Source organism: Geotrypetes seraphini, chromosome 2 (assembly GCF_902459505.1).
Source record: "Geotrypetes seraphini chromosome 2, aGeoSer1.1, whole genome shotgun sequence".
Classification (NCBI taxonomy): domain Eukaryota; kingdom Metazoa; phylum Chordata; class Amphibia; order Gymnophiona; family Dermophiidae; genus Geotrypetes; species Geotrypetes seraphini.
This window is the reverse complement of record NC_047085.1, coordinates 448,683,448-448,708,041: the sequence shown is the minus strand read 5'-3', so window position 1 is coordinate 448,708,041 and position 24,594 is coordinate 448,683,448. Positions and strand designations below refer to the sequence as shown.

The 24,594-nt window shown below is 41.4% G+C and overlaps 1 protein-coding gene across 6 annotated transcripts in view; it reads left to right on the top strand.

The window, feature by feature from the left end:
• Nucleotides 1-24,594, top strand: part of EPC1 (enhancer of polycomb homolog 1) — a 387,306-nt gene that overhangs the window by 163,355 nt on the left and 199,357 nt on the right. For all 6 annotated transcript variants that reach the window (XR_004538164.1, XR_004538165.1, XM_033931500.1 and 3 more), the window contains one exon: nucleotides 17,233-17,381. Coding sequence is in view for 4 of the 6 variants with exons in the window: in XM_033931500.1 (XP_033787391.1) it covers nucleotides 17,233-17,381 (149 nt within the window). In the remaining 2 variants the exon portion in view is untranslated. The remainder of the gene's footprint in view (nucleotides 1-17,232; nucleotides 17,382-24,594) is intronic.

Genomic DNA, 24,594 nt, shown 5'->3' with positions numbered 1-24,594 from the left:
TTTTCCAAAGCCTCATTCTCATCTTGGAGAATCAGCTCTTCATACTCTAGACTGTAAACGTGCTTTGGCCTTCTACTTGGAACGCACCAAACCACACAGAACTGCTCCTCAACTTTTGTTTCCTTCGATCCAAATAAGTTGGGCCATTCTATTTCTAAGCGTACCATCTCCAACTGGATGGCGGCTTGTATCTCATTCTGCTATGCCCATGCTGGATTACCCCTTCAAGTTTCAAGTTTATTAAAATTTTTGATTAATCGCTTAATCTTACTTCAAAGCGATGAACATACATAAAAAGAAACAATTAAAATTACAATATTAAAAAATAAAACATTAATTTAAACATAACCATTAAAATAAACTAGACTATACACAAACTTAGCAAAACAAGAGTAAGAGGAAAAGGGGATTTGAACTACAAAATATTATAGAAAAGGAGGTCAGGCAAAAACACAAGGTTGGGAATTAAAATGAATAGTCAAATACAGCATTAATGAATTCAAGAGTAAGACTTATTGATCAAAAGCGTCTTTGAAAAGGAATGTTTTTAAATTGGTCTTAAATTTATCAATATTATGTTCTTCTCTTAAATAAATTGGCAGGGAGTTCCAGATTTGTGGAGCAGTAACAGAGAAGATAAATTGTCTTCTGGTATTAATGATCTTAAGAGACGGAATTGTCAGTAAATGCTGTTCGTTTGACCGCAATATTCTATTTGTGGAGTAAGGGATCAGTGATTTAAAAATGAATGCAGGTGTTTTAAAAAGCATTGCTTTAAAGGTGAGTAGGCATATTTTATATGTTATTCTATGCGATACCGGAAGCCAATGAGCATTCTTGAGAAGTGGTGTTACGTGATCAAATTTTTTTGTCTTTTATAAGTTTAATGGAAGTATTTTGTATGATTTGAAGCCGTTTTATTTCATTTTGTGCAATTCCTTTAAAAAGTGCATTGCAGTAATCGATTTTAGAGATTACTAAGGAGTGGATAAGGATATTTAGTGATTTAGAACAAAGATATTGTGAAAGGGAGCGAATTTGACGGAGTCTATAGAATGATGATTTGACGATACTACCAATATGTTCATGAAAAGTTAATTTACTGTCAAATATAACTCCAAGGATTTTAATGGTATTAACTAATTGCAAGGGAATATTTTTTATAGTGATAGGGGCAATAAGTTTAGGAGTTTCTTTCCATGGGAAAAGCATCGTTTTTGTTTTTTCAATATTAAGGGCCAACCTATTTATATCTAACCATTGATGGATTTGTTCAAGTTTATTGTTAATTGCTATGATATCCAAAGAGTTGTTGGGATCCAAAGGGTGCAAAAGTTGAATATCATCAGCATATGCGAATACATGGAAACCTATAGATTGGCAGACAATCATCAAGGGTGCAAGAAAGATATTGAAAAGTAAGGGAGAAAGAATAGATCCTTGCGGAATACCATGAGAAGTTAATGAGCTTTTAGAATTTGAATTATTAAATGCAACAGTGGATGTACGATCAGTAAAGTAAGATTCGAACCAAGATAATACTTGGTCGATAATGCCGATTGAATGAAGTCTGTCTAATAGAAGATGGTGATCTATGGTGTCAAAGGCAGCAGAAAGGTCGATAGAAATTAGTAAAACCGATTGGTGATGGTCCAAAAAGTAATGTATTGAAGAAGTCATTCCAATCAATGAATGCTCAGTACTATGATGCTGTCGGAATCCTGTTTGGTTCGGTTGAAGAACATTGGTTTTTTCAATAAATTCAGAGATTTGATTGAAAACAATCTTTTCTGTCAATTTTGCCATGAAAGGAAGATTTGCTATTGGCCTATAGTTAGAAATTTTTTCCGAACTGATCTTACGATCTTTAATAATGGGACGAATAACAGAAGATTTCCAGAGTTTAGGCATAGTACTTTGTATTAAACTTTCATTTATTAATTTTAGAACGAAGGGACCAAAGATTTCAAAATATTTTTTTAGAATAAATGGAGGAATTAAGTCTGCTTTTGAACTCTTAATATTAATAGATTTTAATATGGATTCTAATTCTTTAAGGCTAGGTAGGTTAAAGTGGGAACATGTTGAATATGATAAATTTGTGATAGGATGATCATGTTCAATAATGGGTTGCTGTTTTGTAAAAGATTTCCTAATGTTTTTAATTTTTTCAATAAAATGATCTGCAAGATCTTGAGCTGTCGGTAATGAATTGTGAGCTTGTATTTGCTGCTTTTTTGTGTTTGTTAATGAGTTTAGTAATGCGTAAAGTACTGATGGATTTTTGGCTTTTAGTATTTTTCCTGAGTAGAATTTTGCTTTTGTTTGATTAATTTTTAATTTATATGATTTTGAGTGTTCTTTAAATAGTTGAGCGTTTTCATGTGTTTTATTTTTCCTCCATTTACGTTCTATGGATCTAAGTTGTTTTTTCATAAGTGCAAGGTCAGCTGTGTACCATGGGTTTTAAATTCTTCGTGCTGAAATTATTTTAGTTTGTAGTGGAGCATGCTCATCTAGTAATGTATTTATGGAGGAAAGTCACAGCCCATAAAGCTTTCCTCAGATCTACACCTATTGAGGAAATTTGTAAGGCTGCTACTTGGTCCTCTGTTCATACCTTCACTTCTCACTATTGTCTGGATACTTTCTCCAGACGGGATGGACAGTTTGGCCAAACAGTATTACAAAATTTATTCTTCTAAATTGTCAGCACTCCCACCATCCCATTCTGGTTAGCTTGGAGGTCACCCATATGTGAGAATACCTACCTGCTTGTCCTGGGATAAAGCATAGTTACTTACCATAACAGGTGTTATCCAGGGACAGCAGGCAGCTATTCTCACAACCCAACCACCTCCCCTGGTTGGCTTTCTCTGCTAGCTATCTGAACTGAGGAGACGCGCCCTGCGCTGGGTGGGAGTTGCACTTGCGCATGCGCGGTGCGGGCAACTTGAAACTTCGAGTTTCTTCAAATAAGTCTGCTTGTGAGGCGTCAGGATCCAGGCTTCGTCGATGACATCACCCATATGTGAGAATAGCTGCCTGCTGTCCCTGGATAACACCTGTTACGGTAAGTAACTGTGCTTTATTCTCAATCACCAGGTATTTATACAGAAATTTAAGAAAAAAAGGAGGCCCCCAAAGGCAAGACTTTTGGTTTCAGCTGAGGAAAGGCCTTTCAACGTCACCATTTGGTGTGACAACATCCAGGAGTATCATAATTGTTTGTCCATAAAATGGAACATTTTTCTTTGAAAAATAAGCTTTCAATACTTTATTCCTATATTCCTCTAACAAAAAAGACACCAGCAATGTAGCTCTCTTAGTTATTAGCTCCTGGGAAGACTTAAGAAATTGAGAAATGTCTAAGCTATCGGGTGGTTTCAATGCATCATTTGCATCTTTTTTTCTTATTTTGCACTCTAACAAGATTAGATATAAAACTAATATTAGTTACAGCAGAATCTTCAGGTGTTTGCAAAACCTTTTAAATATATTTGGTGATAGAAAATGGGTGCAAGGAAAATTTGACAACCTTATATTACAAGCCCATGGAAAATTCAATAATCTTATATTACAAGCCCATAACTAATTTTCAAGAGCTTCTGCTTGAAGAAGCAAGGTGAAACTATCACCACTGAGGCTGTTTGATAAGATAAAATCTGTTGTTCAACTTTCTCTAAACATTTTCCAACTAAAATTTTCTTTTGAGACTTGATCCAGAAGCTTAGAAACTGTGTCCTCAGTAAACTTAAATTTAGCAAATTATCCTGCAGTGATTTTTCTGCTGTATTAATTGCTAAAATAACATTTCTCAGAGAGGGCTCCTGCAGGTTTAAAAAAGTTAGACACAGAATAATTTAAAGAAACAGCAGTTGGCATTTTAACCATGTTAACAATTATACTATCTTCTGAAATTTTCCCACTTGTCTGAATTCAGTCAGCATTCCAAGACAAGTCAGCTTCTTAGCATTCTCCTCTTTCATAATGCCTAATTTTAATCAATCCATAGCCAGCTGTGTGGAGAAGAGTTGAACCCCCTGAAAATGGGAAAACTTCTGAGGAAAAACTAGAACTTATCGAAATTGATAATTGAGCCATAGCAGCATGCTGCAGATGGAAGTCCGATGGTCCCTTAGCAGCCAGTAAAGCAAAACTTTTCTTCCCATCTTTTCTTTTTCCCATGAGGGAAGAAGATTAACACGTTCCTCTTAGCTCCAAAGGGAGATCTGCCTTGTTGGGCACCAACACTTGCATGCTTAATGCAGGGGCAGCGCTTTATCTACAAGAGGACCCCTCTCTCCATGAAAGATATGCCAGTTTTCCTCCTCACTGCCTGCATTTACAAGAACTGAGGCTCAAATGGACAATTCTATTCCAAGTACTTGTGCCAGAGCTAAGAGCCCTGAGCATATGTCTGGTCTGAGAAAAGTTAAGAATGATTTTCTGGGCACCCATTTCCCCATGATGGAGGAAAACTATTCACTATATTCTTTGGACATAGAGGTTGCTCATCCCTGTATTGAGGTGCATCTCAGTCACAGGAGGTATCTCAGATTTCGAGTAAGGCAACACCACTGCCAATATCGTGTCCAGTCGCAGAGTATTTACAAAGCTTCGATTCTATAAACGACGTCATGATGGTAGGCAGTGGTAGGTGTCCTTCTGATATCTAACCAGCCAATTTTGAGTAAGGAAACAACACTGCCAGTATCGTGTTCAGTCGCAGAGTATTCACAAAGCCCGGATTCTATAAACGGCATCCCGATTGTAGGCAACAGTAGGTGTCCTACTGCTGTCGAACCAGCCAATCGGGACACATGTTTTTAGAAAAAAAAAGCTCTCGTGGTAGGCCACCTACATTGGAGGCGCCTTTGGGAGCCTAGGGAAGTCTGCAAGCCCGCCTAAGCTCACCTAAGGCTAGGCGTGGCTTGGCCCGAACATAATGAGATCAGTGGAGAACACTATTCAGTGTTCAAAATAATTGATCCTTGGATATACAAATAATATAGAACACTAACACTCTATGATGCACTATGATATCAAAACAGAGGAGAAAAGACCTCAAAGAATCCTCGGAGTCCAGTCAATAGAAGACACCAATTTAGGGTTTGGGGTATTATCATAGGTCAAAACCTCTGTTTAGACTCAATAATTTATTTAATTTAATATTTTTAATACTTTTATAATAATTTATTTTTTTGATGATTGTATATTTTTAATCAATTTGAAATACAAATTCTCTCATACTTGATAGAGAAAAGAGAGCTGGTAACCATTAAAATATAACCATTAACAGCACTGAATTCAAAACATTCAAGTTCTAACGAGCACTTATCTTTTAAACCCGATGGAGGCCAAATCCGTTTACACTCTAAACAGGCTTCAGGGGAAGTGCCATGGCTTGTTCACAAAGCTAGTAACAGCTAATGTATAATTGCTCAATCATTTGTGAAAAGGTTACCAACGACAAGCTCAAACATAGCCTTAAGCGAACCTAGGTGGCCATATGCGTCTCCCTAGGCCAGCGGGAGACACGTACAATGTAGGTCAGCAAAATGATAGCCTACATTGTAAGTAGACGTGGATGCTGAACTTATCGCGAATGAATGTGGCAGGAAGGATGCCCAGTCCCTTCTGCCAGAACTCCCCCCCCCCCCCCCGGACCCTCCCTTTAACCTTGTAGCAAGGCCAAACAGGTCTTTTGTCCAGCAGGCCCGCCTCCGTCTGAATGAGGTTGGCCTAACCCTTCCTAGTGCATTGTGGGATGCCGTTTACGTTCGGGGGGCACTAACTTATCATGGCAGGGAGATCCCTTGCCGCGATAAGCTCAGCGGCTGTGTCTATTTACAACCCGATTCTCTAATCGTCGTCTTAACATAGACATCGATTAAAGAATTGGGTTCATTTTAGGCGTGATTCTGTATAGGACGCCCGTCGGCTTCTGAGACTGGGCGTCTTATACAGAATTCGGGCTAAAGTGTCTAGCTGTAGTTGCAGCATTGCTACACAGATATACGTTTTCCTACTTGGATGATTAACTAGTTAAGAACACATTAAAGGAAGGAGCTCCAGTGTCAATTAAGAGAATTATTTGAGTGCACAAGCTCAGTCCCACTTGGCACAGTACAGGTAGATGTTTTAGTTATCATTGCCACTCAGGTTCAGAGCAACCAGCAGGTCATGGATGCTTCGCTGGTCCGCCAACCTTGCATGGAGTAGAAATGGTTATTACGCTCTATTTGGATTAGGGCTGAGCTAGATTTTTTATTTTATTTTTTTTAATTTCCTTAGACTGGAATTATTTTTTATCTTTTCAGAGTTTAGTTTATTTTGCTAGGTTACGCTGAATCTTTGTATTATTTTTTCTTATGTTTATCCATTTTCTTATTTTGATCTATTATTTTACTTGCACTGTATAGGTATTTTGCTCTCCTGCCTTTTGGTATAGGCTGTGATCTGAAATGATTTTCTTCCTGTTTTATTTATCTTTCCTTTATATGAAGTTCATACCATTTCTCCTCAGGCACTTTAGCTCAAATTGTGATCCCAGTCTGGCACAGATAGGGAAACTCTATGTGCCTCAATACTACCGTGTTTCCCTAAAAATAAGGCAAGTGTCTTATATTCATTTGGGGCCCAAAAAAGGCACTTGGTCTTATTTTTGGATAGGGCTTAGTTTTTTCATGTACATAATCATCTCTCCCTTCCTCTCCTTCACCCCAATTCTTCCTCTTTCCTTTCTCTCCCCCACATGTGCAACATCTTTCATCCCCTCTCACCCATCCCCTTGTGCCTTCCCTCTGCAGCATCTTTTTATCCCTCCCATCTCCCTGTGCAGCAGAACCCTTGCCCAGCTACTATCCTTCCCTCCCATCTCTCCGTGCAGCAGAACCCTTGCCTAATTTCTATCCTTCCCTCCGATCCCTCCCTCCCATCTCCCTGTGCAGCAGAACTCTTGCCCAGCTTCTATCCTTCCCTTCCATTCCCCTGGGCAGCAGAACCCTTGGCCAGATTCTATCCTTCCCTCTCTCGCTCCCTCCAAGCTCTTATGCAGCAGAACCCTTGCCCAACTTCTATCCTTCCCTCCCTCCCCATTCCCCTGTGCAGCAGAACCCTTGCTAATATACCATTATTGACAAAGTTGTTAGAATCAACTATAGAGGGTCAACTTACTAATTATCTGGAGAAATTTTCATTACTTCAACCTTTTCAATATGGGGTTCGTTCTAATTTTAGTACCAAAACTTTATTGATCTCTCTTCTTTCTAAAATCCAATAACTACGACTTCAAAATAAATGCTCAATTTTGCTTCAGTTTGATTTGTCCGTGGCGTTTGATGTAGTACATCAAGACATTTTGCTCCAATTACTTTCAGATATCTGTCTTAATCAGGTTGTTCTTGTTTGGTTTTCTAAATTTTTATTGTCTCGATCTTATTCAGTTAATATTGATGGTAATATTTCTAATTCCTGCCAACCTTTTTTCGGAGTTCCCTAGGGCTCTCCGCTTTCCCCAATTTTGTTCAATCTTTATATGACAACTTTGAATATTTATAAGCTGTCAGCATGGAAAACGCTTTTTACTTATGTGGATGATATTTTTATACTGCTTGAGATTGACCCAAATATTACCAATTTAACTTTTTAAATAAATCACTGTATCCCTAAACTTCAAACTTGGGCTGTCTGTCCAGATGAAGCTAAATGCAGCTAAAACTAAACTTCTGTGGTTAGGCTCAAAATTGGATCATCTTCCTTCCACTGTACTTTTGGATTCTGGAGCCTCCCTAGAAATTGAGTTCTCTAAGATTTTGGGAATGCTTTTTGATTCTTCTCTTACTTTTAAGGATCAAATAAACTCTGGTTAATAAATGTTTTTTCAGCTTACGAATGTTGAGGAAGGTCATATCTCTTTTCCATCAATGTCATTTTTCTGTTTTGGTCCAATCTATTATATTATCCCGGTTAGATTATTGTAACACCATTTATCTTGGCATCACTAAGAACTGCCTTCAAAGACTACAATTGATTAAGAATACCGCCGCAAAGTTGATCTATAGAAAGAGCAAATTCAACCATGTGACTCCTTTGATTTTCTCTCTCTATTGGCTTCTGGTTTATTTTAGAATTCAGTTTAAGTGTTTATTGTTTTTAAGATTTTACATGGTATCTTTAATCCTCTTGTTCCTCTGCTATGGAATATTTATAGATTTTCATATGCGAGAGGCATTCATCGATTTAAACTTTCTCTTCCTTCTAGGAAAGGAATTCAAGGAGTTAAGAATTTTAGCAGCTTTCTGGCATTTAAATTTCCCCAACTATGGAATGAACTTCCCTTAATTTTGAGGTGTCCCAGTTCATTCCAACTCTTCCGTAAACTTCTAAAAACTTTTTTATTCGCTAAACATTTTGAAAACTAACTTATATTCAGTTTACCTTATTTTTTTAAATTTATTGTTAACCGCGTCAAGCTTCCTTTGGTTGAAGACTTGGTATATAAGGTTAAGTTTTAGTTTAGTATAGTTCTATCCCTCCCTCCCATCCCCCTGGGCAGCAGAACCCTTGTCCAGCTTCTATCCTTCTCTCCCTCCCATTCCCCTGGGCAGCAGAACCCTTGTCCAGCTTCTATCCTTCCCTCCCTCCCATCCCTCTGTGCAGCAGAATCCTTGCCCAGCTTCTATCCTTCCCTCCCATCCCCCTATGCAGCAGAATCCTTGCCCAGCTTCTATCCTTCCTTCCCATCCCCCTGTACAGCAGAACCCTTGAGCACCTGCTGCTGCGCAGCCGAACCCCCACTGACCCTCCATCCAAACCCCGCAGACTGCGACCATAAATACCTTCCTGCAGAGCAGCGTCGGACCAGCAGCACTCTAAACAGGCTGCTTTGTGGCCTTCTCGCCGGGCCTTCTGTGTGCCGCTTTACTGATGACATTATCAATGACATGGCAGAGGGAATTCCCCAGCGAGGGGTCAGAGGTAATTCGCCAGCCCCACTTGGCTCCATCTCTCCAGCAGCTCACCCCATTGCTAGGAGAGATCTTGTGCCTGCAGGTCGTCTGCCGAGGGCTTGCTGCTGCTGCTGATCTTTTGCCTGTCTTTTTTCCCCTGCCTGCGGGAATCTTGCCTGCAAGTGTATTGGGGGCACTTGTTTATGTGCCAATAGTTTGTGGGTACCCCAGGGGGCTGCTGCCCACACCCCGTGACGATATGCCACAGGCCCGGCGTCATACCTGGTCTTCTGCCTCTCAGAATCACCCATTCCTGCCCCCGCCCCAACACCCCTTAGAAGTGTGTTTTGCCTAGGCTTTACCTGAATACACTTACTGTATCAGTCATGTCGTGTTGTGTACCAGTCATTGGTCGCTTTATAGTTCGCTTTCATTAAATGTTTTCGGGCAGACACAACAAAGTGTCAAGAATTTCGTGATTTTGGCGGACTGTTCCAATTTTGTTCTAACTTGCATGTGCCTTACCTTTGAATTGGTTCAAACCACTGTGACTTTTGCTTGCCTCTGCAATTTTATTTAGCCTTGCCTTTGCATTGATTCTACACTGTGTGCAGAATTTATTAAATTGCATGTGGTGGCATTTGAACTTGTTTAACGGTATTTAATTTTATCTGGTTTGCTGGATTTGAGTTTTTTGATGATTGTTTGGTGGTATTTGATTATTGGTGCAAGTATGATGAATTCTTATTTTTACTTTTAGAACTGCATGTGTGGTTTTGGCATCTCCAGTCCTTGTATTGCATATCTTCCAGAGGTCTTCAGTTCCTGTTGATCTTTAATACTTTGGGACAGTGACAGTTTTGGACCAGATTCAGCCAGTATTTATACTAACTTAGCAGATTTGGCCTTTTTACATCCAGCCACCCCAGTATAACGAAGAGTGTTCTAAAGAAGAGCAAAACCTATCACTTTCATGATGAATGGAAAATGGACTACTTCTTCACCATGGTGAAAGACAAGTGTTGTTGTCTAATTTGTAACGTCCCAGTATCTTTGCCCAAAAAGGGTAATCTGGAACGTCATAAGGCTCTGCATAGCATTACATTACATTACATTAGTGATTTCTGTTCCGCCATTACCTTGCGGTTCAAGGCGGATTACATCCAAACTAAAACAAGAATTACATTCAAAATTTGAAGGAATAGAATAAGCGATGACATAAAATTTTTAAGGTAATAAAACGGGTAATGAGTTAACAACGGGAAGTAGAGATCTTTAGGAGATAAGAATAGGGTGAATTATGGGGTTTTAGATAACGTTTGGTAGATAGAAGAATATTAGAGAGTACTAAGGATATAGAGAATGTTGGGTTGGGATTGGTCGTGCTGGATAGGTTTTAATGTGTTTTTTGAAGAGTATGGTTTTAATATCTCTCTTGAAGGTTTTGTAGTTTGTAGTCGAAGATAACAGATTGGTGATTTGTCTGTCCAGTTTAGCTGCTTTGGAGGCTATTAGGTTGTCATAAAGTTTTTTTCATTTGACATTTTTGGATGATGGGTGAGAGAATAAGTTTGATGCTGATTTTCCACCCAAAAGTGAAATTCGTAAACTGAAGCTCAAAGAACTTGGCTACTCAGCAACAGGTGATGGCGAAGCCATGGTCACATTCGGTCAATGCAACCATAGTATCCTTCAAGGTCAGCAACCTGATCGCAAAGAAATGCAAACCTTTCACTGAAGGGGAATTTGTAAAAGATTGTTTTCTTGAAGCAGTTGACAATGTTTTTGAAGGATTTAAAAATAAGAAAGAGATCATAGCTTCTATTCAAGATGTACAATTGTCAAGAAACACCGTTGTGTGGTGAATAGAAAAGATGTATGGAGACACAACTGAACAATTGTTGGAGGATGTTTCAGATTGTGTTGTTTTCTCACTCCAACTGGATGTGAGACATAGCCCAGTTACTAGTCTTTATCCAGATGGTTTTTGAAGACTTCAGTGTTAAAGAAGAACTATTTGGAATGATTTCTTTAAAAGGGAGAACTACCGGTCAGGAAATACTCAGTTTTTTCTATTATTTTGTGACAGTGTAATCTTCCATTGCATAGACTTGTTTCCATCACTAAAGATGGAGCAAGAGCAGTGACAGGTGAGGTTAAGGGTTTCATAGCCCTCTGTAGACAGCATGACGACTTCCCAGATTTCCTTTCTTACCACTGCATCATTCACCAGCAAGTTTTGGCAATCAAGAGACTCAATATAAAGACTATCATGGACATCACTTTCAAAATTGTAAATTCAGTTCATGGAAGATCACTTCAAAGATGTCTTTTCACTCTTACTCTTATGAAAGGACAGCGGAAATCATTTTGCACACAGATGTAAGGTGGCTAAGTAGGCACAAATTTCTGCAAAGATTTTGTGATGTGCTAAATGAAATAAGAAGTTTATTGAAGAAGATGGGAGATGACCAAGCAGAGTTGGAAGATGAGGAGTGGTTATGTGATCTGGCATTTCTCGCTGACTTTACAGGTTAACTAAGTGATATGAACCTTGAACTACAAGGTAAAAACAAATGCATTGGCGAGATAATGTGTACAATTTCAATCTACAAGAGCAAATTTGAGCTAATGATGACTGACCTTGCAAACAACACTTTTTATCATTTTTCTAATACGCAGGACCATCTGGGACAATATCCAAATTTTGTTTTTCAGAACGAGAAGTATGTGACAGAAATCTGTTCTGTTATCCAGGAATTCGAAAAAAGATTCTGTGACTTCCCAAAAATTGTTGTGGAATACTTGTCATACCCATTCAAAGTAGATGTGGACATTAAAGAAACTGCAGCTGCTATCAGTAAAAATTACTCATTAAACAAGCCATCTCTTGAAAACAAAGTATTAACCCTTAAAAATTATATTTTTCTTAAGACCCGTGCTGAGCAAGAATCGTTTTGGAAGCTAGTGCCTAGAGACAGATTTCCCAACTTGAGAAGATGCAGTGAAGCTGTACTCCTGTTTTGGTTCAACTTATTTGTGTGAATCTGCATTTTCCCATCTGAAAATGACAAGAGTACACCATGTTTTAACATGACAGATGAACATCTCCAGGATTCCCTGAGACTGGCCCTCACGCAATATTCACCCAACTTCAGAAAGCTGGTGGATGAAATGCAGGCTCAGACGTCTCACTAATGAGCAAGAACGAAATATTAGATTGTGCAAGATCAGCCTGGATCAATACTCAACCTAAATTTAACACAGATTACTCAATAAAAGTTAAAGAAAGTTATTACTCAATAAAACTTTAAGAAAAAATGTACTTTCCATTTCCCCTCGCAGTTCTTACTGAATCTTTCTTTGTCTCTGTTTTGTTTTTGCTTAATTTACTTAACAGCTGATCACATCCAAGTAAATGACAAAAGGTTCATTAAAAATGGGGGGGGGGGGGGAGGAGTCCTCCAACTTTATTGGGTTAAAATTTTATTTGAAACTAATTTGAAACTTAATTTTCATGGTGGTAGATCACCGGCACTTTTGGCCGGAAAAAGTAGATCACAACCTGTTCGAATTGGACATTCCTGCTATATACAAATGGTTCTATTCATTTTTAATGTTAACATTTTTTCTTCTTCTTTGTTGTACCTACTTTTCTGTAACCGCTTTGAACCAAAAGGCATTTTGCGATATATATTTAAAGACTTGTGTCATGCTGCTTCTATCTCATGCCCAATGAACTCTGGCTTCTCAGTGGTGTTTGGCCAAGTGGAACTTTATGGATGTCATCAGTTAATCCCAGATTTAACCCAGTCACTCCTTTGGTGGCGATTCGATCCAATTTGGTTCTAGGATTCCTATTCCAAAACTTTTCTACCTCAGAAGGTGTTGACTACAAATGCATCCACTCTGGAGTGGGGAACCTGGTCCACTCAGGAGACTGAGCTTCAGATCAATGTCTTAGAGATACAGGCAATCTGGAACGTTTAAAGGCTTTAAGAGATTGGCTATTGAACCAAATTCTCTCTGAATTAGAACAGGTTGCCATGTATTATATCAATAAGCAGAGGATTATGGATTTCTCCCCCTTGTGTCAGGGTCTGGAACAGGGCCACCAGCCAGGCATTATGATCCAAATCACATACCTGGTGGGAAAAGACATTAGTCTGACAAACAGATATGCAGGGTGATGCAAAACAGTGTGAGAGTAGGATCTTAACATGAATGTTGCCTGCAAGATCCTTAAGAAACAGTCAAAGGAAAATCTACAATAAGGAAAAGTAATGATGGCACAAAAGAAACCTTCAGCACAAAAATCAAACAGGATTTCTTTTCCAATATCATTAAGTGCTTCTGTGCAGTATTGTGCCCTGAGGCTTAGCTACAGCAAGGCAGAGGAGAAACGCTAGTCTCTGCCAATTTGTGTCTTGGGAAATACACACAACACCCCCCCCCCCCCCTCCAGCCAGATTATTCAGGCTAGGCTCTTGTCTCAGAACGCTGTGGTAAACTTCCATGCAGAACAGGGGAACTTCCTTCACAGTTCTGTGCTTAATTATTTTTACTCTTAATCGTAAAGGCATCAAAATGAACCAGGTAAAAAGTGTTTTTAAATAGAGAAACAAAACCAAAACTGCAGCAGTGTTTAGGGTTAATTGTACTGTGAGTAGGCACAGCTCACTTTCCATTGTCTCCGGGGAAACAGCAGCTGGCGCAGTTGAATGGAGCACTGCAATCTTAAGCAAACGGTAGCCAGGATCTTCTCATACAAACATTTGCTTATACCCTTCTCATTCCTCAATCATTGCAAAGTATTTTAGTTCACCAGGGCAGGAAAAGTTTCCAAAACACAACAGTGCAAAATCTCAGATAAGTAAAAGTCCAGCATAAGAAAACAACACTAGGAGAAACATTGACTGCATGGGTTAAAGACTGGCTCAGTGGCAGACTTCAAAGGGTGATGGTAAATGGTACTCTCTCTGAAACGTCAGAAGCGATCAGCGGAGTGCCGCAGGGCTCAGTCTTGGGTCCAGTCTTATTTAATATCTTTGTATGGGACCTGCCTAAGGTACTTTAGTTAGATTGTGAGCCTTCGGGACAGTAAGGGAATTTTTTAAGTACCTTCTTACTTCTCATTTATAATCTTAATGTATATTTTCTTCAAACCGCTTAGAACCTAACAGATGTAGCGGTATATAAGAAATAAATTACATTACATTACATTACTTCGAGGTAAAATTGCATTATTTGCTGATGATGCTAAATTGTGCAACGTAGTGGGCAAGGGCACCGTGCCTGAAACTATGACGCAGGACCTACTTTTACTGGAACAATGGTCCACAACATGGCAACTGAGTTTTAATGCTAAAAAGTGTAAGGTTATGCACCTTGGCAGTGGAAACCCATGCAGGCCTTACACCCTGAATGGTGAGACCTTAACAAGAACTGTGGCAGAGCGGGACCTAGGAGTAATCATTAGTGAAGATATGAAGACTGCCAATCAAGTGGAGAAAGCTTCATCCTAGGCTAGACAAATGCTGGGTTGCATCCGAAAGCCTGAAGTTATAATGCCACTGTACAGGGCCATGGTGAGACTTCATCTGGAATATTGTGTTCAATTTTGGAGGCCACATTATCAAAAGGATGTGCTGAGAATGGAGTCGGTTCAGCGAATGGCCACTAGGATGGTCTCAGGACTCAAGGATCTCCCATATGAAGACCATCTAGGTAAGTTGCAGGTATACTCTCTCGAGAAACGCAGAGAGAGGGGAGACATGATAGAGATGTTCAAATATGTTACTGGCCGTATTGAGATGGAAGAAGATATCTTTTTCCTTACAGGTCCTAAGGCAACAAGAGGGCATCCGTTAAAAATCAAGGGTGGGAGATTTCATGGTGACATTAGGAAGTATTTCTTCACCGAAAGGGTGGTTGATCGTTGGAATGATCTTCCACTTCAGGTAGTTGAGGCCAGCAACGTGCTCGATTTTAAGAAAAAATGGGATAAACATGTGGGTTCACTTCGAGAAAGTGCTTAGGGGGGAGGGTTCTTTGAGTGGGCAGACATGTTGGGCCGATGGCCCTTTTCTGCCGTCATATTCTATGTTTCTATCTTCATACAGCCAAAACAGAGGCACCAATAAAACAAAACAAAGCCACCCCCCCAAAAAAAAAAACAAACAACAAACCCTCACACTGTTTAGTTTAGCTCCATTTTCTCTGGTAAGTTCTCAGCTTTTGTCAGGTTCTCCTGTATATCCATGGCCTCAAAACCCTCGGGTGAACACAGCTGAGGAAGGAAGAACCTCTTCCATGATTCAGTCTGAACTCCTGGGACATGCTTGGCTCGGAGAGAGCAACTGCTCTCTCCCCGACTCTCCTTCTCATCTTCCCTATTCATGTCACATGATCCTCTCTTTTTGCTGGTGAAAACCCCGCCCTCTCATCCTGGGCAGGGGGCTGGATCTAGGCTCTCTAGCAGGCGGCATGAGCTCAAACTCCCTGTTCTTTGCTGGTTTCTGCCTTAAAGGCACATGCATATAATTGGGCAGTCGATTATTAGGACTGCTTGCCATTCTCAAGATCTTCTTCACCACTAAAGAGGTAGTCGGTTATCTCAGGGTTCAGGTCCAGGACCTGGTCAGCTTTTTTGCATCGGGGCTTAGTGACACTCCTAATTTTCCTTGGGACAAACCCCATGATGGCTATGGGTTTATCACAATGCTTCCATACAACCTCTCTCTTGGTCTACTCTTCCAGCCTCCTCCTCACCACAGATACCTCGATTCTAGACTAGGAGCTCATCTAGACAGGGAGTCTAGTCTCATGAGAATCCGATCAATTTGCAGTGCTCTACACATTTCAAAACACTCTGGAACCAAATTGTCAGTGTGGATGAGGACTATCAAGTTGCCATATTCTGTTTGAACAAACAGGAAGACAGGATATTGCTTGTGGTGAGGAAATATGGCTGTCTCAGTTGCTTTTGGATAATGGCACCCTGTGGTTCAACTGTAAAATAATCCTTTGAAGTCTGACAGTGATATCTGATATGTAGATGCATTAACAGTTTATTTTATTACTCATTTTTAAAACCAAAGGAAGCATACCCCCTCTTCTCTGTTTCCTCTAGGCTAGAGACATGGATAGCACACACGTATGCGCACATAAGCAGCACAGATAAAATAAGCCCCTCCATACATGCACACAAAGGAGTTGGAAAGCTATGAGATATTTTATGCATGCTTTCTCCATTGATTTTCCCTTTATTTTATTGTAAGCCATCATAAGTTTATTGCTGCTTGGTAGTCTATAAATGTTCTTAAGCAAGTTACCTGATCTTAACGGGTCATTTTAATATAATATGATAGCATGATTCAATCATGCTTGCCTATAATTGTTCAAATGATGATTGGCATTTTAGTTCATCATCTAAGTTTGTAACATTGATCTATTCCTTTATATTTTAAACAGAGTTTTGATAAAATGTATAAATTGTAGTACCGTTTATACTCAAAATATACCATATTTTTCACTCCATAAGATGCACTTTTTCCCCCCCCAAAAAGTAGGTGGAAATAAGGGTGTGTCTTATGGAGCAAATATAACACACACACACCTCCTGGTAGCGGGGGAGATGGTGGACGACTCACCGCTATTACAGGCTGAGGGTGGGCCAGGCCGCTTCAACTCTCCCGTCTTCTCGGGCTCAGGGTCCGAGTCAGAGACTGAGCTCTCCCAGAGCCTGGCTGCACCAAGACACGCTCCTACAGCAGTACGGCTAGCGTGACTGTACCTCTGGCTGAGAGCTACGTGGAGCACCGGGTGGGCAATGGCAATACACTGCAGAGCATTGCACTCAAGTACGGAGTGACGACAGGGGTCAGGGAGGGAGGAGGATGGTTTAGTATCGGCTGGGATAGGATGCAGGAAGGATCGCTCCTGTCCGAGCTCACTGCTGAACTACCAGGACTTCAGGCAGTCCTGTACTGGGCATTGGGGGCTGGGTAGGAAGGAAGGAAAGGGAGGAAAGGAGGGCTGGGTGCGAGGCATGGCACTTAACTATAACACTCCATGGTTTATATTAGTCAATCTTTTTTCCTCCTTTTTGAGGGAAAAAAGGTTACCTCGATTTATATTGGAGTACATTTTCCAAATCAGATTGAGATCTGGCCTTCATTGTTAACCAATTGGGAAAATTCTTTAAAACATTAAGGTTTCTTGCTTTTAAAAAGTTGTTTCTTGATTTTAAAAATTTGTCTCTTTATGCTTAATGCAGAATCGGAAGAATGATGAAGCCTCTTATGAAAAGATGTTGAAGTTACGGCGTGATTTGAGTCGGGCAGTAACCATTCTGGAAATGATCAAAAGAAGAGAAAAAAGCAAACGGGAATTACTACATCTAACTCTGGAAATTATGGAGAAGAGGTGAATTTCATCTAAAAGTATATTGCATGATTAAGTATATTGGAACTGTATTAGCACAACAGCCAGAAGATGGACCTCAGGTCATAAACTGGGCTACAAACTAGTTAATCATAGAATAATGGTAGAACTGATCCCTAGAAGAAATACGTTTACCTATAGAGTACCTTGGTGATATGTTCTCAGTTACATTTAATTATTTTTTGTAATTGACATTGCAGAAAGGTTGATAGGAAAGGCTTATCATTTTGAAGATGATACTTCAAATGGAATAAATAAAATGAGTGATTGAGAGCCTAGGAGAATAGCAAAGAGTATAGCAACTATGCAATAGAAAACAGATTAAATGAACTCTTTACTAAAACAATCAGATGTAGTCCACATTTCATCCACTCTTGAGCTGCTTCAAGGGTACAATACCAGATGTGGGAAGGCTTAAGAATTCTCAGTCCCAATTAAAATTTGCAGAGGTCATGCGACACTATGATCAGGAGAGGATGGTGAAAATTGTCTCTCCTGCCATCCGCCTGAAAATACCCAATTTTGACAACTTTTGACCCCTTCAAAAGACCTTATTCAGCAATGTGGAGATAATAGCACCGCGGGTAGTGTATTGCTGCAGTTTGAGAGCGACTTATGGCAGCAAAGACGATATGAAGGGAAAGGGAGCAGAGCCGAGTGGTGGAAGACAAGATGATGGCTGCCCTGAGCCCGGGGGCCCCTCAATTGCATCCACGTGGGTGATAGAGATCACTGCTGAAGTAACAGCTGCTCTTGAATCTATCCTGGACAAAATACTTCAGCCGATCAACGCAAAATTAGAGAAACTTCAAGGGAAATTTCAAGGGAACCTAGAACATTTTCAACAGTGGGTCGGCAAAGTGGAAGACCGCATGGGTGGAGTTGAGTCTGCCCAGCAACAACAGTTGAAGCTTGGAGGTCCTAAAGGAAAAGATTGAGGATTTAGAGAATAGAACCCTTCGGTTTGTGGGGCTCCCTGAGTCTCTGCCAGACTTGGAACCTAGATCTTTCTTTGCGCACTAGATCCCTACCTTGCTGGGACTGTTGGAGTCTTTGGACCCCTTTTGGGTTGAGAGGGTTCATAGGGTTGGGCTCTGGCAGAACACGGCTGCTAGACCCTGGGTAATCAGCCTCCGGGTTCCTGAATTTTGCCCACAACAGCTATGCTTCAGAAAATTCCAACAATATATATAGACCTCTATATATGGTTAGGGTGGTAACCTGTATTGTTGGGGGTGTCAATTCCCCTGTGAAGTGTACAAAAATTTTATGAACCCTCAATGGCTTAGAAGTGGATGTTGTGATGATTCAGGAGACGTGCCTTACCCCTGTAGAGCAATCTAAATTGCAACGAGGATGGGTGGGCACTTGCAATACTGCAGCAGGATTGGGGAAAAAGTATTGAGTTGTGATCCTTGTTTGGAAGGAGGTGGCTGACCAACTTACTACGCTGGCAGTGGATCTGGAGGGTCAATATGTTTTTTGTATGACACACATTGCAGGTCATAAAGTCTTATTGGGCAGTATTTATGCCCCTAATATCTATGATAGAAAGTTTTATCAACGTTGGTACGCTGTTCTTTCCCTTCACAGTCAGGTTCCGATGTTGGTAGGGGACGACTTCATTGTGGCATGGGTACATTCTTTGGATAGATAGACTCCAATCTCAGACAGGCTTCCTCCAGAGGCTGAAGGTCTTCTGGCCCTGTGTCAGTTATTGGATTTAATGGATGTGTGACGGATCCTGCATCCCTTGTTAAAGGACATTACTCATGTGTCCAGAGCACATTCAACACAATCTCAAATTGACTATCTGCTGCTTTCTCAGACCCTTTTTTCTCATGTTGTGCATGCAGAGATAGATTTCAGATTATGCGTGGGTGATGATGGAGTGGGTCCCTTCTGATAGGTAAACCGGAGTTTCTGGTAGACTTACCTTTTATGGCTTACCCAGGATCCGATGTTTTATGACTCTCTAGTAGCTTGCTGACAGGGGAGATATGATTCAGACGTTCAAATACTTGAAGGGTATTAACGTAGAACAAAATCTTTTCCAGAGAAAGGAAAATGGTAAAACCAGAGGACATAATTTGAGGTTGAGGGGTGGTAGATTCAAAGGCAATGTTAGGAAATTCTACTTTACGGAGAGGGTGGTGGATGCCTGGAATGCGCTCCTGAGAGAGGTGGTGGAGAGTAAAACTGTGACTGAGTTCAAAGAAGCGTGGGATGAACACAAAGGATCTAGAATCAGAAAATAATATTAAACTAAGGCCAGTACTGGGCAGACTTGCACGGTCTGTGTCTGTGTATTGCCGTTTGGTGGGGGATGGGCTGGGGAGGGCTTCACTGGCTTTGAGGGTGTAGATGGGCTGGAGTAGGTTTTAACAGAGATTTCAGCAGTTGGAACCCAAGCACAGTACCGGGTAGAGCTTTGGATTCTTGCCCAGAAATAGCTAAGAAAAAAAATTTTAAAATTTAAATTGAATCAGGTTGGGTAGACTGGATGGACCATTCGGGTCTTTATCTGCTGTCATCTACTATGTTACTATAACAGTAATTATACCGTTTACCCGGTTTTGTACTGGGAAGCTGCCAAGGTGGCTCTTCGTGGTCACATTATAAATTATGTAAGCCAGGCTCAGAAAGCTAGGGATCGCAACATTTTACGCTTGTCAATGCAATTGGTTGCCCTTTACCCAACGTATGGACTCCATCCTACCGGGACTAACAGGCAAGCTGTACTTGCAGTTCAGGTCACCCTTAATGAGAAGCTTCCCCAACGCACGGTTAAGTCTATGGCCCATATAAACTTTGAGTATGAGAACAAGTGTGGCCACCTTTAGCCCGGCTGATATCTCATAAAGAGAGCAGACAGAAAATATTATCTCTTCAGCTTGATAGTACACGTCATGTTACCCAATATGCGGAGATTTGTCAGGCGGTCCACGATTATTACGCTACTTTATATACTTCACTACCCGAGTTGGGTTTGCTGGGTGAACTAAGACACACTAGATCTGCCTCAGTTGATGTCTCACCACTTGGGTCTCTTGAAAGCCCCGGTGATGAAAGAAGAGGTGGATTCCACCATAAGACACAGCCCCACTTTGAAAACTCCCGGTGTGGATGGGCTCCGTGCTGAATTCTATAAGCTTATGAGTGGATATTGTTTTCTCGATCACTAACATGTTTAATGTCATGATTAATGCAGAAGCTATGCCGAAACACCTGAATGCGGCTCAGATTATTGTCCTCCAGAAGCCGGGATGGTGTTCCTCAAGACTAGAATCTTACCAACCTATATCATTGCTCAGTTTTTAAGTAAAATTGCTGGTGAAGGTTCTAGCCTGCTGGTTAGCCCGAGTGCTTCTGGATGTTATTCATGAGGCCCAGGTAGGGTTTATGAAGGGGAGGTCTGCGGAAAAGAACATTCAGAAAATATTGACTTCCTTGGCATCTCGTTCACGGGCCTGTATGTATTCAGTGCTTATCAGTTTTGACACAGAAAAAGCATTTGATAGAGTACGATGGGATTTACATGCGACTCTTCAAAGATATGGCTTTGAGGGACATTTTGTGTCGGCTATATGGGTGCTTTATGCGTCATTGGCGGCATTTCTCTTGGTGAATGGTTGTCAATCTTGTTTAAGATCTCTATAGGATTAGACAGGTGTGCCCTTTGTCTCTGCTCCTATTTATCTTGTCATTGGACCCTCTTTTACTTGATATTCACATGAATCCTGACATTCAGGGGGTGTTCACTGGGGATTTCTGTTGTAAGGTGGCCGCTTTTGCAGATGATCATTTTCTCCACATTACGGACCCTAGGTGATCTTTGGCTGCTTTGATGGAAATGATGCGTGAATATGGTGACTTTTACAGATTCAGCTTGAATCTCAGTAAATTGGAGGCATTACCATCATTGCCGGAGGTACAGGCTTTGTGGGGAGATTTGTTTCCTTTATGCTGGGCGGTGGATTCTTTCCATTACCTTGAAATCCAGCATATGGCCTCTATAAATCACCTTTATTCAGTAGGGGAGCTGTTGCATCATACTTCTTGTCAGGTGGATAGCTGGAGAGACTTACTCCTTACATTATTTAGTAGAATCGCCTTGATCCGCATGGTAATTTTTCCATAATGGCTCATATGTTTTCTGGATCCTTCCGTTGCGACTTTTAAAGAAAGATTTGGGAGCTTTACATAGCAGGCTGTCGATATTTTGTTGGCAGGGAAGAAACCTAGAGTGTGTTGTTCATTTCTGGTTGGGGGGTGGGGGCAGGGAGGATTTGTTATTCCTCATTTTGGCTTGTACAACTTAGCCTATCTCTTGCGGCACCGACACCTGAAGGACTGGCTTTTTGGGGAATTTCAGTATACCTCTACATCACGTGAGGCTGCCCTTTATGCTCCTTACTTCTTTCAAGCCCTGCTCCATCTGCCTAATGGAGCTTTGCCGAAAGAATTTCGAGACAGTGTGCTCTTGACTTCTATGCGGGGGTGGGGTGGGGTGGGGGGGGAGGGGGCTGGGAGGATCTGACGAGATGACTGGGTGGAGATCCCAGAGTCACCAATCAATTATCCCTTTTGGGAAATCCTAATTTTGAGCCTGGGACAGACAATGCAAGTTTTAGCCGTTGGAGGGAGCGGGGAGTCACTTTGGTGGATCGTCTTTTGATGGAGGAAGGTGGCTTGAGGCCTCTCGCTGCCCTTCAGGAACAGTTGGGGAATTGCTGGGGTGATACATTCGCCTATTGTCAAGCGAAACATTACATCTTATCCTTACCACAGGGGAAAATCTCCCATCCGGTGGGGGCATTACCTTTGGGAATTCTTTGACAAGGCTGAACTATTTCAGACCTCCATGTCGGCATTATAGAGAGTATTGCTTCTTTTTGAGTCCCCAAAAGACTCAGTATGTCTGAAATGGCTGGGTAACAGAGCTTAAGATTAACCTGGAACTCATGGAATCATGGTGGCCTTCCTCGGTTGATCCAGGGAGCGGTCTTGTGAGAATGATATGCTTGGGTGTTATATAGGGCATATTTTACCCAGGTTCAACTTCATAAAATTGGAGGAGTTGGCTCCCTCTTGTGTCATAAGTGTGGTAGCACTATTTCTCACTCCTTTTGGGATTGTTGGCGCATTCAAGTGTTTTGGTCTAGCGTGGTTAAATATTTGTGCTTACTTCTGGGATGCTTCATTTCAGGTATGGTGGAACAGCTGGTGCTGGACATCCTGGGATCCTTTTTGGATTTATCGGGGGGGGGGGGGGGGGGGTCAACACTGGACTTCTCTGGACCCTCCCACCTTTTGGCAATTGAGGGCCCAGCTCCATACCTTGGTTCTGTGGGAGGCACGGGAGGTGACATAATAAAAGGAGATGTCATTTTTTTGCTTATCTGGGGCTTCTATTTGGAATCATTACATCTGACGAGGTGTAGCCTTATTTTGAACACCATGGTCTGATGGCTGGAGGGTCGGCCGGGCACCATCCTAGATTAGGCTGTTAGCATCTCTCTACTCTGTTGTAGGGGGGATGGGGGGAATTATATTCCTGGAGGGATGGCTAGGGATGATTGGGTACCCCAGGGTCATAAGACAACAGACCCTAGGATTTCTGTCCCTGTTGGGATTTCCTTATGTATGGTTTGATTTTGCAGTTCTTGCATTACTGTGGACTATTGGTTGGAAAAGGATGAGGGGAGGCTTTTGCTAAAATATTTTTCTATGTTAGTATTGTATCTTGTATGATGGAGCTTTGCTATAATACTAGATCTGTTTTATTGAGCATTTTGTTGTTGCTCTGTTGTGTACTTTCAATAAAAAGTATTTGAACATAAAATGTGCACAAATGCTCAGCAACACAGATGGCAAGGATTAAAAGTTGGATCCTGTGGATCTTCAATTTACATGGGCGAAATGTGGACCACATCGAGTGACTGTTGTAATAGATTTTGTTTTGGAGCAGTTCATCTGGGAGCTGTTTTTTTTTTCTTTTGTATCATTTCTGGTGCAGTTCTGAAGAACCTCTGTTTGCCAAGAGTTTAGCCTACATTTTAATACAGAAGTATATAGATTCTGTGGCCCTGTGAAGGATTTTGTGTGGCCCCGGTCGAGGACTATGCAGTGTTTTCCTCTGCTGCCCCTGGGTGTTTACCATCTTGCCAGCTCCCTCCTCTGTCTTGCTGCAGCGTTTGTGCATTTGTGCGGCCCCAGAAACATTTTTTTCAGAAAATGTGGCCCAAGGAAGCCAAAAGGTTGGATACTCCTGCTCTAGGTATTCAATCCCTTCCCACAATCCAGGAGTTGCAGAAATCCAAGTACTTTTCTAAGCATGTGCTCCTCCTACCTTAGAGAGTTAGAGCTCCCTGTGCACAAGCCTCACCGGACTTTGGGAGGGGGTGGTAGTAATTTTCATCTCTCATGCAGTTTTCATAAGAGATCCTTGGGCTCGTCCTCCTAGAAATATTCCCAGGGATATGGTTCCTGTGACACTTCCATTCTAGCCATCCTCGGACATCTGGATCACGGGCAGCTACTGCTCCTAAAAGCCCTCCAGAGGGCTGCCTTGCTCAGTTTTACAGGGAGTGGACTTGCCTGTCCTCGGATAAAAGGGCGCTGGACAGCATTTGGGAGGGGTACAAGATTGCTTTTTGTTGCCTGTCTCTGGCTTGTGTCTGGACTCACCAGCAGATTGGCTGGATAAGGAGTCAAGGGTCCACGCTACTTTGCAGCATCTCTTGGACATCCAAACACTAGAACTTGTTTCTGAACATGAATCGGGCTTCGGCAGATGCTCTTTATACTTCATCATTCTAAAGTATGGCTCAGAGGACTGGAAACCTGTTCTGGATCTCAAGTCGGTCACTCACTTCCTGCGGATTCTTATTTCTGAATGGAATACCTGCGCACAGCATTGCTGTTGTCCCTCCTGGGGAATTCTAGCGTCCTAGGATCGCATGGAGGCTTTCCTCCATATTCCATTATTTCCAGAGCATCGCAGATTTCTGTGTTTCCATGTTCTACAACAGCATTTCCAATCTGTGGCTCTTCCCTTTGGGTTTGTGACTGGGTCCGTACAGAGATGGTGGTCTCTCTGCTAACAGAGCCAGTTGATGCTATCTCAGACCTTGGAACATCTGGGCCTTCTCTTTAACACCCGGCAGGATAGTGCGTTTCTTCCCCAGCCATG